Genomic DNA, 13744 nt, shown 5'->3' on the forward strand with positions numbered 1-13744 from the left:
TCCCTTTTTTTTATCTTTACTCTTATTCTTCTCTCGTGAAAGAAAAAAAAGAGTAAAAGTGTCCCCCTTTGTCGTTTCTTGCTTGGAGGAAAGAAAGAAGAAAACGGGGATTTCTTCTTTAGCTCGATAACAAAATGTCGTAAAAAAATGCAAATTAAAGAATCTCTCTCTCTCTCTCTCTATCATTTCTAAAAGTTAGTCGAGGAACTTTATCCTTTTGTTCGCCTTCGCCCTGTTATTTATTGCAACAGATTGGATGAATGTTCGATCCAAGTTTTTGCGATAATCTTAATCCCGTTTCACGAGATGATAACACAACTGTTTATTTATAACGAATCTACAATTTCTAATAAATTAAATTCCACTCGTTTCTTAAAAGCTAACGAGATTCTTAGCATTGAAAAATTCTTTGATTCGTCGAAATATTATTTTCTCTTTAAAAAAAAAAAACGAGAAAGAGATCATTCGATGGGATAATTTTTCAATTTTAATCTTAAAACTGTAAAAGTATACTCTTTATATTTGGATCCACGTAGAATTTAGATGAATATTTAATTAATAATCGACATACCTGTAACGGCGTCGTTTCTTGTTGATCAGCACCCGAATATGGCGGATACAGTTGCGCGATGCACATAACCGCCTCGTTGCAAAATTTCAGCCCCATCACCTCTTCATCCTCTCTCCCGTAACGAAAAGTCAACGTGATTTGCCCGAATACCTTGAAAACAGATATACGAATGATCGATTAATAACGAATGTACAAAGACAACAAGTATTTATCTTGTCTGAAAACTATCCAAACACATTTAGTAAAAATATACAATTTCTCTAATTTTACTTTAGAATTAGATATTAATAATTATTTCTCGTCGACTCTTCGAAATTCACTTCGAACTTCGTGTATTCATTCAAGAATTGCAAGAATTCGAAATTCAAATAATTTCCTGCGACTCTCCATTCGATACAAAAATTTCTCCAATTTTATTCTCGAAGAATAATGTATCTTCTCTTTGTGTAATATCCCCCCGTATCAAAGCAGGAATTCAATTATTACGTTGAATATTTAATTCATTAATTAATAACGACGAGGGATTAATAAGAAGTAACTTAATAATTAAGTTTAATATTTAATTTTAGCCCTCGATCCATACTTACCCTTTTGCCTTGCAAAAATTCGGGGTCGAGCAACAGTACACCCTGCAGTTTGTCGATTTTCGCCTCGCTCACGATCAGATCCCTGCTGGCCAAGTATAGAGTGAGCTTGTTGTTCGGCGACGACTTCTTGTACACCCTGAGGGACATAAGGAAGAGAGCGGTTTGTTTGATTTCTCGGGCAGGAGGGAAGAAGGGGTTTAAGCGAGAAAATTAAATTTCTCTTCTCTCTGCTCGCCGAGCTATTGTGCGCCGCGTTTAAGCGGTGCAGAATCATCAAGCGGTTAATTATGCACTCTGCTCCCGACTCAAAGTCCAATCTCAAATAGTTTTGTTTTCGAAAGGAGAAACGAGAGTTATTATAAAGTTTTGTTTGCGCGTACAAAACGTCGCAAACAAAAATTCTATCAAAATGAATTTTAATATAAATCGAAACGAAGGAATGAAAAGTTTTTTTTTAAGTGGCGAATCGATAATAATTCGAATGAATCATGCAAGATAAAAAAGGTGCGTAGATAGAATTTTTTTTAGAAAAATCGACGTTGGAAATATTATGTTACGGGAAAAAATATACACTCCCGGTGTATATTATTTTTTTTTTTTTTTAAATTTCCAAACTTTCCAACGCTTATCCGACGAAAATAGACACCGCGTGTTTATGAAGTTTTTGGAATCGAAGCGTGCACGCGAAATATGATAGTATAATTTTTATTCGCAATTTTCATCCGCATCAACAATTACGCCGGTTAACAATCGTGTCGGAATTTCACGATCCGATGGAAACGGATGCATTTATTGCACTCGCCGAGCCCAATCATCGATTAACCCTTTCGCAAGGAACAAATCTTGCTATCGCGACATCGTTACGAATAATTTTTCCTACTTTGTGTATTCTAATATTACATTGTTTTTGAAGGAGAAAAAAGTTAAAGAAATTAAGAAACACGGAAAAATTGTATTATTACATTAATTTGCGACGAGAGATGAAATTTCGTTCAAAAACAAATATTTTTAAAAAGTTATAACGCGTTATAAAGTTTTAAAATATTTATACCTATCGAGGCTCGATACAATCGTATTTGCATGTATCATCGATAACACGTAACGGTTATTGATCGCTGCGGTTTTGGATTGAATCGTCGAATAAATATCCGGCGGGCCACGAATCGGCAATTTCAAAATTATCTCGTCTAGTTTGGGATATTAATTTCCTTTCTCATTCTATGTACCAAAGAAAAGAGAAATGTCGCTTTGATCGATCGAAAATTTTTATTTTATTCGCCAATAATAACATTGATTTTGCTCGAGAAAATGTTCCTCGTATTTCTTCTATTCAAAACACGAAATCCATTATTATAATCGATCCAGATCTTTGATCATTCGATCATTCGAGAGAATTATTCGCGGAATAATTTCTTTCTTTTTTTTTTTTTTTTTTCTGTACACAATCGTATCAGATATCGGTTAACATTTCCATTTCGTGCGTGAAACGCGATATTCGTGTTTCGCAGCGAAAGAAAGAAACAACCTGTACGTGTGTAATTATCTTGTCGCCGCTGGTGACGAATGTTTACCCAGGAACCTTGGGAACGATACATGGCATATAAAGCGTGGATGAAGGTGTTTCGCGATTATTTGACCCGCAGTGACGGCGCGTAGTTTCAAGGAAAATTTCAACCGCTTCTTGGAAAAATATTTGTACTCCCTTCGATCGAGGGAGGAAGGGAGGGGTGGAGCGTTGTTCCAAGGATCATCCCTCGCTGTCAAGGCGTGTATCATGATGTCGCTTGTTAGACATCTCGCGTCGCGATTTTTCTCCTCGTACGACGGACGTAATTGTTCCAATTATATCGTGGAGAAAATTACGGATATCTTTCCTTTATGCCGTCTTTTCTTTTTTCTTTTAAACGAGAAATAAAATTTACGGATAAAATGGATTATAATTTTGTAGAGAAAGGAAAAAAGGGGAGAACACGATCGATGATACGATGGAATATCTCTTTCGAAGCAAATCGAGTTTCTCATTTAAATTAAGGAAGGGAAGGAGTTAAGCTTTAAAGAAATATGTTGATTTTCTTTCGGAAAAATAGCTGCTTCGAATTCTTGAATATTATCGAACTCTGTCTAGGAGAAGATTTAATTAAAACAATTTTTCGATGGATACTGGTTTGTCGCGAAAAACTTTCCTCGTGTCTTTTTAATTAAACGCCAAAAAAGCCGTGCTTGTCGTTAATTAATTTTTATAGAATTTCCAGACACGCTCGAGTCGACATACAATAGCATTCCTCCATCTAATCATTCGAACGAGCATCCTTTATAATTTGACAACCATAATTATATTCCTCTACTTTCTAACGTTTCTGGAATTTCTAACCTTTTACACAGCTGTTAGAAACAATTATTCTTGGATCTCGTGGTATTTTAGTTTTCCTTTTTACGAGGCAGATAGTTGTTGTGCGCCTCGTTTTACGTCATGTTCCACATCCTAAGAATGTTTCCGCTTGTTTAACTCTCTCTCTCTCTCGTTTGTTTGTTTCCAACGGGGAGCGTAACAAGGAGATTTGTTGTTATATAAAACCCTCCCTCGCAGACCCTCTTCGAGGGGACCCTTCTCCCCGACAGGCGAGAGTTTTTGATTATCCACCGGATGTTTCTCTCTTTCTCTCTCTCTCTCTTATTCATTTAATAATTTTATAACGATAATATATACGGAGAAAATTTTACCTTTGACTGCTGATCGTGTCCGGAATGTTTTCACCGGGATTTTCCACCTTCCTGAAACAAATAATTCGAATTTAATTTTTCCACTGGCAATTTGGACATCGATGTTTTCATCATTTTAATTTATTTTTCTTCTTCGTCTATCTCTCTCTTTCTGAATTTTCAAACTTTCTCGTTGATTTTAAAAAAAGAAAGTTTTATTTTTAAGACGATGGATGTTTCACGTTCGTGCTACAAGTATTATCGAGTTTAAAATTTAAATTCCTCGATAATTTGATAATATTTTTCCATATCTTCAGAATCCTTAGACCGTCTTTAAACTCGTCTCTCATCGATATGAAATCCATACGATCGATAAATTTGATGATTGGCGTTATTCGTGGCCAAATTATGGGGGATTAATTGAAATTACAAGCGCCGTGTATATCATTCGCTCGTAATCTTCGTTCCCTCTCTACGAAATTCTATATTTCAATCAATCAATCATTCGATAAACAAGCTTTTTTCTTTTTTTCTTTTTGCCAATCATTTATTTATCTCGTCTCGTTTATTTTACGCGCCGCGGCTTCGTCGAAATCGTTTTTCAAGCGGGGGAAAAAAAATCAGTTCAGCTTCGCGCGAAAGTATTTCTTCTCTTTTCTTCGTGTAAACGTTTCGAATTGAAAAGTATTTATTTGCGTTTTGATAATATTATTTTTTCGAAGCGATTTATCTCGAGGCATTTTCGTGAATAGAAGTTGCAATTTTGGAATTTAGAAGAGAGAGGAGGCAGTGAGGAAAGAGATCGAGCATTGAGATCTTCTTGATCGATGATCTAACAATCCATCGTGTTAAGCTATATTGTCCATTCGTTTCTATTGTTTTATTGTTGATTGTTATTTGTCTTATTCGATGATTTTATTATTATTTATCGTGCATATGATATGTGTAATTTAAGGATTGATATTTTTAAATCATTGGATCCATAGAGTTGTAATAAATATATATTAATAGTTTATTTAGATTCTGCGTAATTCTACGTGTTCTACTTTTTTTTGGAAGTTATTTATCACAGATCTGAAAGAAAGAAACGCAACTCGTTCATTTAATAAACTTCACTTTATCCTTATCGAAACGTAATAACTCGATCGAAAATAATTATAATGCGAAACGGGGTCGAGGTTATATGAAAAGCGGATTAACTATAATATAAGCTGGATATATATATATATATAAATGTTGTTAAAGCATTTTAATAAGCAATCGAGTAAGTTTATTTTTAACTAGTTGCTTTTTCGACACCGCTCAAGATACTCGTGCAAAAATAAAGGAGATGTTACGAGTCTAGTTCTCGAATTATTACACGTAATGGTGAATACGCGTTAAGCCATCTCGAAAGCCTTGATCTCTTCTCACCGTCCCTGACATTCTTGCTTGCTTCTCTATTATTATGACGCTCGTGTATACCTTCTTCCTCTCGTTACGAATTATTAGATCTGCAAAGACGTTTTATAGCCCCCCTCCGCGTTAAAAATTCTTTCAACGACTTTTTCTCCCTCATCTTTACCAATTATTTTCCTCCACGTATCATGTTTTTCGAATGGAACGAATCTTCGAATGCGGAGTTTAAGAAAAGGAAAGAAAATAAATTGATATTTTAATCTTCGATCTTTCTCGAGGGATCTCTGGATACGTTCGAATATTTTTCTTTTTTTTCTTTTATTGTTATTGTCGTCTTATTTATTTTCTTCGGTTCAACCGTTCTTCGAAACTCCGACTTGGGATAAATCGAATTCTTCTCTACAATAATTATTTTCATATTGAATTGCTCGAATTTTTCACTCAGAATTAACGCAGCAAGGTGATTAAATAATGCTTAAAATAAATTTAATTTTGGAATGCATCTGGATCGTTAAATTTCTTCTTAAAAAAATTAATAACCTCTTGGGTTATTCGTCAAGTTATTTTCTGCCCGATGCGACTAAATTGTTCCGAGATTTCGGGTCAAGGGTGGCTCAATTTTCCATATATATATATATATATACGTATGGGATAGTTTCCTGCTGTTTGCATGCAATCTGCTTCATTTCGAGTCCCGCGGAATCTCGTTGCCATCACCGTTGTCCGGATAGCCACTCGAAAACGCACGCGAAATTCTGCAGCTAATTCTCTTGGGAGCACAAAGCGGCCCAAGACCTCCCTGACACGATACGTACGCGCGGAATTCGCCACGCGTGGGAGTGGGCGATGAACGCTTGGAAAAAAATCCAGCCACCGACTTCTCTCCTTTTTTTCTTTCTTTTTTTTTTTCTCCATTTAATTCTCTATTTTTAACTCGTGCTGTATATTTTTCTTTTTTTTCTTTTTATCCACACACGTGGCCGAAAATGTTCGCTCATCGTTTTTCTGAGGTTATGGATTCGATAAAATCTGGTGCAAGTTTTTTTTTTTTTTTAATTGCAGATTGATATATATTTTGAATATTCGATAAATATTTTTGATTAATCAACGCAACGAAAGGAAAGAAAGAATATTTTTGATTATTTTCGAAACACGATCCCTTGGATGCATACACAGAATCAGATAAATATTCTCTCGATATCCTCTCAGGCAGGTATATGTGCTCAAAGGAGGATAGACAAATAACTCTGAACTTTTCCACTCTTTTCGTGTTTGCAAGCCTAGTGTACGACATCTCTCTCGAGGCGGGCTTTTTTGATCCTTGAGACGCAACAGGAGAGTTGCGGGATACGTTCGTGTGCAAGGATTGATTGAATTTTATATATAATTTTTTAAAAATTATGCTATTCTCGAGACAAATGAGGAAAGAGCGATGGAGAGAATTTAATGGTTGAAATTTATGGAATAAAGTTACTTCGATAATTTATTCACGTTTCAAACGTAATAATAATAATAATTGTAATGCTGAGATTATATGGAAAACGGATAATAACTACGAATAAATGTTATTTAAGCACTTTAACAAGTAATTATTTAAAGTAACTTTATTCGAAATTTTTAACTAGCTATTTTTTTAAAGGCTAGAACTCTGGAAATCTTAGGTGATAAATATTAATAAAATCGATCGATCAGTTTGTTAAATGGAATTATATATTTTTTCACTCGTCCAAGAGAATTTCAATCGTTTCGATTACCAATTGAATTTGATTGAAACTCTATTATCTGTAATTGAAGCTGTTTACCATTCTGTGTACCAGTGTTTCTCAATCGGTATAAATATATTTAATATTTATTCAAGCCGATGATAAATCATTGGTTAATAACAAATATCAACCTTTAAATATCGTATCTTATACATTTTGAATATTTTTTTTTTTTAAATTTGATTATTCGTTTCCTCTCACATCTACAAAAAAATAAAAAAATTACGTTACATTACAAAATTATTTTTTTAATTATATAGTAAACGAAGTTAAAGAAATATAGAGCGAATTCATTTTTTCAAAGCTTTTCCAAAGATTTTTTTATCAGATAGAAAAAAAGGCGTTTCGCGGAATAAAATGTTATTTTACCCCTTATATATTTTTTATTTTATTCTTATTCTTTACTTCGATTTACTACAATTCGTTGCGCTCCCGAAATATCGACCTCTCTCGACGCCGTCTTAATATGTTATGGATTTGTTCTGTTATGGTTCGATTTCCGTAAGAATTTCGAGAGAGAAGGGGAAGGAGACTTTTGTTGTCGTCCCATTACTGCTCGTTCGTTCGAATCGATCGTTTCGAAAACTCGAGTGATACGCGAATAATATTTTCAAATATAACATTATATACATATTTTTTAATATTTTTTATACATATATTTTTTTTTCAAATAATATTTCGAAATATTAACTCACTTTTTCGTAAATTTCAAATTCCCCTCGCATCGTATTTAATTCTCCTCGGCAAATTTACATTTTTTATTTCATTTTTTATTTTCAACTTTGCACGTTTTTTCTAATTATTCAATCCAACCTCGAAAACGATTAATATACAAATATATAAATATTAATAAAGATTAGAGAGGAGGATTATGTGAAAATTATTTGCCTTTTAAATAATATTTTTTTTCAAATAATAATTATAATATATTTTATAAATTAATAAATTATTTTTTTTCAAATAATATTTCAAAATATTAACTAATTTTTTCGTAAATTTCAAATTCTCCTCGCATCGTATTTAATTCTCCAAATTTATAAATATTTTTTATTTCATTTTTTATTTTCAATTTTTCCTAATTATTCAATCCAATCTCGAAAAATTAATTTAATATACAAATATATAAATATTAATAAAGATTAGAGAGGAGGATTATGTGAAAATTATTTGCCTTTCAAATAATATTTTTTTTCAAATAATAATTATAATATATTTTATAAATTAGTAAATTATTTTTTTTCAAATAATATTTCGAAATATTAACTAACTTTTTCGTAAATTTCAAATTCCCCTCGCATCGTATTTAATTCTCCTCGGCAAATTTACATTTTTTATTTCATTTTTTATTTTCAACTTTGCACGTTTTTTCTAATTATTCAATCCAATCTCGGAAACGATTAATATACAAATATATAAATATTAATAAAGATTAGAGAGGAGGATTATGTGAAAATTATTTGCCTTTCAAATAATATTTTTTTTCAAATAATAATTATAATATATTTTATAAATTAATAAATTATTTTTTTTCAAATAATATTTCGAAATATTAACTAACTTTTTCGTAAATTTCAAATTCCCCTCGCATCGTATTTAATTCTCCTCGGCAAATTTACATTTTTTATTTCATTTTTTATTTTCAATTTTTCCTAATTATTCAATCCAATCTCGGAAACGATTAATATACAAATATATAAATATTAATAAAGATTAGAGAGGAGGATTATGTGAAAATTATTTGCCTCGTTTGCAACAACTTTTATCGTATACTTTTATTTCCACCCGCGTAAATATAATTGAATTACCCCGTTAAAAATTATATGGGGATAGATTACTCTCTTGCAAATAATTGGTGATCGAGCATGATCGATCTGTCCTTCATATCGCTAATAAACGATGTTGTTACAATATTATTGGATACGAATTATCAACGGTTCTACACTAATTTACCCTCGATCGTGATCACGGCACTAGAGAAACGGGAGAGTAGATGATATGGATCGTTATTTGTGTTTCACCCCTGTGCGTTAATACGCGTATATAATGAGGTGTACGAGGCAAATTCCCAAGTAAAATGAAACAGGCGTGGCGCAACTGTATTAAATTTTAATTAATATCAGGATTTCGCGCGCAATTATGCACGAATATACATATATATATTTATATATATTATTTTGACGAGGAAAACTTTTACGTTTAATACACTTCCATTGTTCGTCCCTTAATTCCGTTAATTAATATTTCGATACCCGATGAAATTTCTTCTTCAACGATCTTGTTAATCCAATCGGAATTATCGTGGATTGTCGGTCGAAATTTCCCTGTTGACACTGTATTTACTTTCAACCCTGCCAATCACGACGCGTGAAGTCGCGCTCGATGAACAAGCCCGCATTTTCAGTTATTTTTTTTAAACAACGAGTATGTAATTATGAAAGTAAATTAGAAATACGTAATTACGTTTCTGTCCGAGAATCGATCGGATGGAAGAAAATAATTATGAGATCGGTTTAATAACAAGGATGATTCGTTAAAAGTAAAATAAAATCAAAATTATTATGGTATTAAATTACGAATTAAAATTACCAGAAACGGAGTTGTCACGGAGGGGGATAAAAAGAGAATAATTTCACAGCTTTTTGACGTTACATCTTTCATCATGGCATCTTTTAGAGACGCTTAATTCGTTTCACGAGCGTTTAAAATTACGGTTTGTAATAGTTAGGAATATAGTTAGTCTGGAAAAATCGAATGAATGGTGAATTAGTCTTTTTTTTGTGTCAAAGCCAGAGGATTGATCGATTGTATTTTGTTTTAAATAGAGATACCGTTTTCGTTCGATTCTTGCAATTGTATATATTTTCAATGAAATTATCGTTGAATGGCGTTGTTTGCAATTAATTATATCCGCGGAAAAATGATACACTTACACGTTCGAAAATATTTTTTTTTTTTGTCCATACTTCTGTAATATCGTCGTGTAAATTTCATGGTATTAAATTGCTGTTATCTGTTCGTGGAAATTGTCCTCTTTGAAACTGGACACTTCGATGTTTCAAAGTGTTGAATGAAACGCGAAACATCGAAACAACGTGGCGAAAGAAATTTTTATAATTTTTAAACGACTTCAACATTTTGGGATTTGATTTTTTCCCCCCCTCCATTTTTATCGATAATTTTTATATTTTCGTTTGAATAACCATATTCGAGAGTTAAATTATCAAACGAGAGTGTTATTTTATTCAAAATTCGCACATTCCCTCGAAACTGGATCAAATTGTTTAAATAATCTTCATTACACATTTTTCGTTTTTTTGGTCATCGAGTAATTGCTTGAACAAACTTGTAATTAATCAAACATTACAAATGAACAGATTATTTATGAATCTTCAATTAATTTAATTTTCTTCGAAAGTAATCCCGACAATCTCTTTCTTTTTCCTTCCTTTTCAATTCTTCAATTTCCTCACCGAAAGATTTCGTCTCGAAAAATCATATATTCTCAAAAATAATTTATACCAAACGACAACAGAGTGGATTAATTAATCCGGAACGATCGATCCATCATAATCCAGTTCAGATCTTCAAATTCGAATTATTTCAAAATTTACGCACGCATCGCTTTACACGCGTCTCATTTTCAACTGGAGACCCGAATCGCGCCTTTCCATTCAAATCAATCTTGTCAATCGTCTCTTCCACTCTGTGGATACGCGTTAACGAACGAATCAATTATCCTCCCCTCCCCTAATTAGACGCCTCCTGCAGAAAAGAAGATTCATTTCCTACTCGATTCGTGGGCGGGTAAATAAATCGATATTGAAATTTTTCCCGATAAACGCGCGTCTTATTGCGAATCCTCTACGGAATAATAAATTTCATTCTTTTCTTTTATTTTAAAAAATGACCCCTTTCGAGTTTTATCCCAAGGTGAGCTGCAACTTTTCGCTTTTCGAAATGAATTCCGATCTCGAAATGTAAGAGGAGTTTGTTCCCATCGAAAGTCTTCCTTTCGAAAAGTTTTATTCTGATAAGAAAAAAAAAAAAAAGAAAATCCGCCGTTTCGAGTACTATTTTTTGAAGAATTCTAAGATGAGTTTCGTGGAAAATATATATATATATATATATAACGAGAAAAAGGGATAATGGTTTTCTCTCGAGCATTCGAAGGATAACAATGGGCCTGTTATTAAATAAGAAGCAAAGTAAAAGAGGATACTTGGAAATATTATGTTCTATAACGAATATAATATTTCGTTCGAACGAAAATTCAACGTGGATATCACGATATATACATTTTGGAAATGCAAATTCTAACGTCGTAAATTTCCCTCCTACACTGCCTTAAGCGACAATTGGATTTTATCGATTCACCACCTTTCGTCTCCTCACCACGAGGTCGAGGTATCGATCACTTGGCTTTCGCCTCGTTTGCGGGTCATCACGATCTTTCGAGTTCATCAAAATCATCTCTTTTAACCAATGATTCTCCTCTCGACTTCTGGAATCCGAGGGAGAGCGCCATCCAAGATGAATTATCCTCGACCAACGTTCTCTCCCTTTCTTTTCGATTTCTTCGCACGCTCGGATATGGGGATATTATTATTATTATTATATTCCTCGTGCTCGTGACATGGTCGAGTCGTTCGAACGAGGGAAGGAAACGAGGTAAAAGGTCGAGGGGAAATTGTGTATTGAGGGAGGGATGTGAATTTGAACTTGCTCTCAAGCTGTGCAATCTTTTCGATTATTTTCTCGCAAGATTTATATTCTCTTTCATTCTCGATTCGTAATTAAACGATTAATTAATTCTTGAATTATTTCTTGACGATATTAATAGGGGATGAAAATTGGAAACGGGGTAAAAGGAGTTATGGATTTATAATTTTTCGAATTATCGATATCTGAGTTTTGCTTACGATCTTCTTGTGACGTTCTTGTGAATTTTTGAATGTATTGTTATAAATAGGAAGATCAAATCGATATCCAAGAAGTTAAAAAAAAAAGAAATGAACCAATCGAATGGCATATTAATAATTGTTAAACATTAGAGACGCTATTTCTTTTTTTCCAAAATGAATTTTATTCTCTTGTCGAATTCTCTTATCTCGTTATTTCAAAGGTTAAAGGTTTTCGAGCATGATAATTATCTCATCCAATTGGTGAACGGTTGTAGTTCATTTTCCAACGCAACTAACAAAATTTGTTAGTTAATTACATTTGTCACGGTTTGCGGTTGTCGAAACAAGTCTCCAATCGTCCAAAGGGAATGTCGCTTCCCTTTGATATCCCCATCTTCCCCGCGATTTCTCGACTGATTCGCGGTATCCATTTCCAAGATACAGTCGCTTTCAATACTCTTACGATATTCATAAATTATAAAGTCGAGCGAGAAATTACCAACTTTTGTAAAAAATAAACTAATCTTTCCATAATCCACTCCTCTCTGAAAATATTTAGACAATCTATAAATAAATTCCTACCATCCCTATATATATATGTACTTTATTCCAAATATAAAAGAGAAAAAAAATTATTATTATTATTGCAAGAAGTCGATGATGTCGCGGCTCACCTGTCCGTTTGCGTCGTGCCACCAGGTTGCAATTGCGGCAACGATTGGGTCTGTTGTAACGATCTCTGGACACGATTTTCCAACGCGTTTGATTCCTTTTTACTCGCCTCCTCGCCGCGTCTATTCTCTTCCATCTGTGCGACAAAGTGAAAATGATTGTTTAATCGAACCAAGATATTTACGTATTTGTATATTTATAGGCAGAAAGAATGGAATACACTTTTTTGTTTGCTTTCACGAAGAGTGTGTATGTCAATTGGACTTAAAGGCGGTCGAATGTTGCGCGAAAGTGATCGACGTTGTTAAAAACTGAGGTGGAGAGAGGTAACTCGAAACAATCGGAAGAAGAGTGTTGTTGAAAGTTGGATGAATAATTTTTCGAATGCCTCGATTTTATTAGCAATTGTGGGAAAAGCGAAAGTTGATGGATGGAGATACTCGCGAGGTGATCGACATAGGAAGAGTAGGTGGTTGAATGTTTTCGAAAGCGAGATGGATTTTAATTTAATTTGGTATATTTGCGTGAAATTTTAGGTCGAAGGTAAAATATTACGATTTGAACAAACAACTTTCTTCTTCGTTTAAAAAATATTTATATATTTTTTCGTGAATATTAATTAGTTTAAATTTAGAATTTAAGAAAAGAATTATATGAAGGAAAGAGTGTTTTGAATCTTGAAATTTTTCGCGAAAGGAAGAGAATAGAGAGGGGAAAAAATGAAGGAAAAGAGGAAGGAAAGTTCGCGAGGAATGCGAAAGGGGGATAGTTCAGTTCAGAAGTTTAAAGTTAGGCGAGTTAAGAACAATGAAAGTTGAAACTGTGATCTTATTTAATTATGCTTACGTTGTCTTTTTATTACCAAATATATAGATTCGATAGTTCTCTATCCGTAAATGAAAATTCCAACAAAATTGAAATTTTTCGCCTTGATTTCAGCCCTTTGTGTAAATTGCATTCGTTTCTGCTAATAATTTAATGTAATTAATAAGACGTGTATTACGAGTAACACTGGATGAGATGATCATAAATAACATTGGCTTAGGGTTAAGAAGCAGAAAAATCAATAATCTTAATCTCTATTCGTTTTTTTGTCAAATATTGTTAATCTCTGAAAAGGAAAGTGTCTGCCATTTACGACGAAATGTTCCA

At 33.1% G+C, this 13744-nt stretch overlaps 2 protein-coding genes across 9 annotated transcripts in view; one reads left to right on the top strand and one right to left on the bottom strand.

The window, feature by feature from the left end:
* Nucleotides 1–13744, top strand: part of LOC107997018 (sex-regulated protein janus-A-like) — a 58672-nt gene that overhangs the window by 20625 nt on the left and 24303 nt on the right. The window lies entirely within an intron of this gene.
* The window catches only part of LOC107997019 (phosrestin-2-like), a 43083-nt gene that overhangs the window by 20016 nt on the left and 9323 nt on the right, over nucleotides 1–13744 (bottom strand). For 5 of the 6 annotated variants that reach the window (XM_062072274.1, XM_062072271.1, XM_062072272.1 and 2 more), the window contains 4 exons: nucleotides 12595–12728; nucleotides 3880–3930; nucleotides 1159–1294; nucleotides 572–721 (listed from right to left, as the gene is read on the bottom strand). In XM_062072274.1, coding sequence (XP_061928258.1) covers nucleotides 572–721; nucleotides 1159–1294; nucleotides 3880–3930; nucleotides 12595–12728 — 471 coding nt within the window. The remainder of the gene's footprint in view (nucleotides 1–571; nucleotides 722–1158; nucleotides 1295–3879; nucleotides 3931–12594; nucleotides 12729–13744) is intronic. The other variant, XM_062072275.1, reaches the window with a different exon arrangement.

Source organism: Apis cerana, linkage group LG3 (assembly GCF_029169275.1).
Source record: "Apis cerana isolate GH-2021 linkage group LG3, AcerK_1.0, whole genome shotgun sequence".
Classification (NCBI taxonomy): Eukaryota; Metazoa; Arthropoda; class Insecta; order Hymenoptera; family Apidae; genus Apis; species Apis cerana.